The sequence below is a fragment of the Primulina huaijiensis genome, chromosome 13 (genome assembly GCF_012295235.1).
Source record: "Primulina huaijiensis isolate GDHJ02 chromosome 13, ASM1229523v2, whole genome shotgun sequence".
In the NCBI taxonomy this organism is placed as follows: Eukaryota; Viridiplantae; Streptophyta; class Magnoliopsida; order Lamiales; family Gesneriaceae; genus Primulina; species Primulina huaijiensis.
This window is the reverse complement of record NC_133318.1, coordinates 12315284-12317624: the sequence shown is the minus strand read 5'-3', so window position 1 is coordinate 12317624 and position 2341 is coordinate 12315284. Positions and strand designations below refer to the sequence as shown.

The window sequence follows — 2341 nt, the reverse complement described above, 5'->3', positions numbered from 1 at the left end:
TATGAACTAAGTAAAGGTCATTTATGAAAAAGACATTAAATTTTGATTGTGAAATTTAGTGAAACGAGATTTTTATATAGAAATTATGATCCAAAGCAAACTTCACCAAATTACTTAAAAGAGTCTATGCTCTTGCTAAAGAAACCCCCCCCCCCCCCCCTTGCCTCAAACGCACAACATAATTTCCTAGAACAAAATTATGGCTCATGCCCAACGTCCTAGCTACCTAATATGTGCTTACTGCTTCCTAGACTTCCATATGAGGCTGGAATTGAGGCTATAACATTTTGTAGAGTGGGGAGTTTGGTAATTTTCCCAGTATTTACAATTTGCAAGTTAGTGTCCTCAAAGTCAGAATATAAGATATCTAAATAGATTTAAAAATGGTAGAACTCTTTGACTTCAATTTGTGTAGAAGATGGGAATACTTTCTAGCTATCCTGGGGGTAGGGAAAGGTGGAATGGGGGATGGGAGCAGAGAGGCTGTAATTCCACTCACTCTGTAGTGCACTTTAACGTTGTCTCCTTTGTGTGCTTGAACTTCACAAATCTTTGGCTTATACTGCAGTAGAAGCTAGATTAATAACAGCCACAATGGAAACAAATATGTGCAAGAAAATGATATTATTATATGCTAACGTGGCCAAATGTAAGCTCTTGGATCATCAATATATATGTCAAACTTCCATAAAATTATGAAAGACTCATATGATCTAATGGTATTGTAGTAGAGAGAAACACTCCCGGTGCCGATGTAGCATAGAAACAATCTGGAACATAATTAATTGAAGATGAGGTTTTCAATAACTTCATGAGATGGGAAGGTAAAACTGCAATGCTCTCTGTAAAATAGAACTATCTAATCTAAATGGTAAAGCATTTGATTGAAAAATGATTCAGCATCCATGCCAATCAGCATTTCAAATATAGACAGTGAGAATGAGCATTGAGAATAACTTATGATATCCTCCAAACTTTTATATGAGTCTAAAGGCTAGAAGGTTTTCCTCTTACTGTTATACAAAGAATACATGAAAATGCGACTTGACCGTGCCAGTGTTGCAGCATTAATTCTTAAATCGCAGCATTCTCTTAAGCAATGGAATAGCTGCAATCCAAAAATTCCGATTACGCACAAATTCCAAATAAATTAATTTACCTTCACACCGATCTGCAGCTCTGTTACATCCACAGATTTCTTTGCTGAACATAGAAAAAAACAAAAAGGAAAGCAAAAAATATCATCAGAAAACAAACGTGGATCCAGAAACTACTCGGAAAACATTAACAGCGGAAGGAAAAGTCCTAAGGCAAAAAATTCGATTGAATTAGAAAAAAATACCCGATGCAATAGATGAAAAGACGAGAAAAATTAAAGCCGCTTTCAAGACAAATTTGGATCCCATTTTGAAATTTGTTTCTGTGGCGATTTGGCTTCTCTGAATTGAGAATTTCACAAGAACTTAAGAGTACTTATGACGTCCCCACTCGGCAACCATAGCGTTCCAACGCAACGATACAATATTGCCCAATCGAAACTTGACAAGTAGGCAAATAACAATTTAGAATTGTTTTTATTTTTATAAATAATAATAGTATAAATAATAATAGTATAAAACTTAAATATTGAGTGACAAGGACGTCGATTGCCCGGTCTAGAGAGTTTATTTGCACTCTGTCTCTCTTAATTATATATTTTTATTTTTTATTTTTTATTTTTTTTTATAGATGATGTAACAAAAATTTTACTTTAGATTCGGTCGACTAAGATCTCTTCTGCAACCTCTTCAGTTCGGGAAGGCAACTAAAGATGTGTGAAGAAGTTCAATCGACTAAGATCTCTTATGCATCCTCCTCAGCTCGGGTAGGCAACTAGAGATGTGTGGATCTTCACACGTTAACAGCGATTAGCGAGAATTGGAGTTGATCTCGACGTGGACCCTATGATATTTAAATCCCCTATTTATAGAAAACCGCGGGAAAGGGGAGTCGTTGGATCAACTTACAATGAACGGCTCGGGTCATGTGAGGCAGTCGAACAAATGCCTCATGAACTGGACTATCACTAAATATGGTCAGCTCATTTTCTTATCAACGACAACTGATGAAGATCAAGCAAATAAAAAACTTGATCGTCCATGAGGAATGGTTCAGACCATCTCAAGACTAGCACAAAGGGTAAGGCTCGGATCTCGACCAGGCCTAGCATCTGATCTAAACTTCATTGCTTCTTATAGACAAAAAAACGGAGGTACTATCGATCCCTCTCAACCAAGCCCTAGTCACCCTTGAGCCCTTACCATGCTCAAAACCTAGCCTAGAACCCCCGAATTTAATTATC

At 36.8% G+C, this 2341-nt stretch overlaps 1 protein-coding gene across 1 annotated transcript; it reads right to left on the bottom strand.

Annotated features, from left to right (window-relative positions):
• Positions 1-166: 166 nt before the first annotated feature.
• Positions 167-1519, bottom strand: LOC140956261 (peptidyl-prolyl cis-trans isomerase FKBP15-2-like). Its single transcript, XM_073412966.1, has 3 exons — positions 1343-1519; positions 1160-1203; positions 167-562 (listed from the first exon to the last, which is right to left on the bottom strand). The coding sequence occupies exons 1-3, from the start codon at positions 1404-1406 to the stop codon at positions 368-370; spliced, it is 303 nt and encodes a 100-aa protein (XP_073269067.1). The 5' UTR covers positions 1407-1519; the 3' UTR covers positions 167-367.
• Positions 1520-2341: the final 822 nt, after the last annotated feature.

Coding starts and splice junctions, on each gene's coding strand:
- LOC140956261 (XM_073412966.1), bottom strand. CDS start 1,406: ATGGGATCCAAATTTGTCTTGAAAGCGGCTTTAATTTTTCTCGTCTTT. Junction 1,204..1,342: donor CTTTTCATCTATTGCATCGG/GTATTTTTTTCT, acceptor TTCTATGTTCAG/CAAAGAAATCTGTGGATGTA. Junction 563..1,159: donor AGCTGCAGATCGGTGTGAAG/GTAAATTAATTT, acceptor CTTCTACTGCAG/TATAAGCCAAAGATTTGTGA.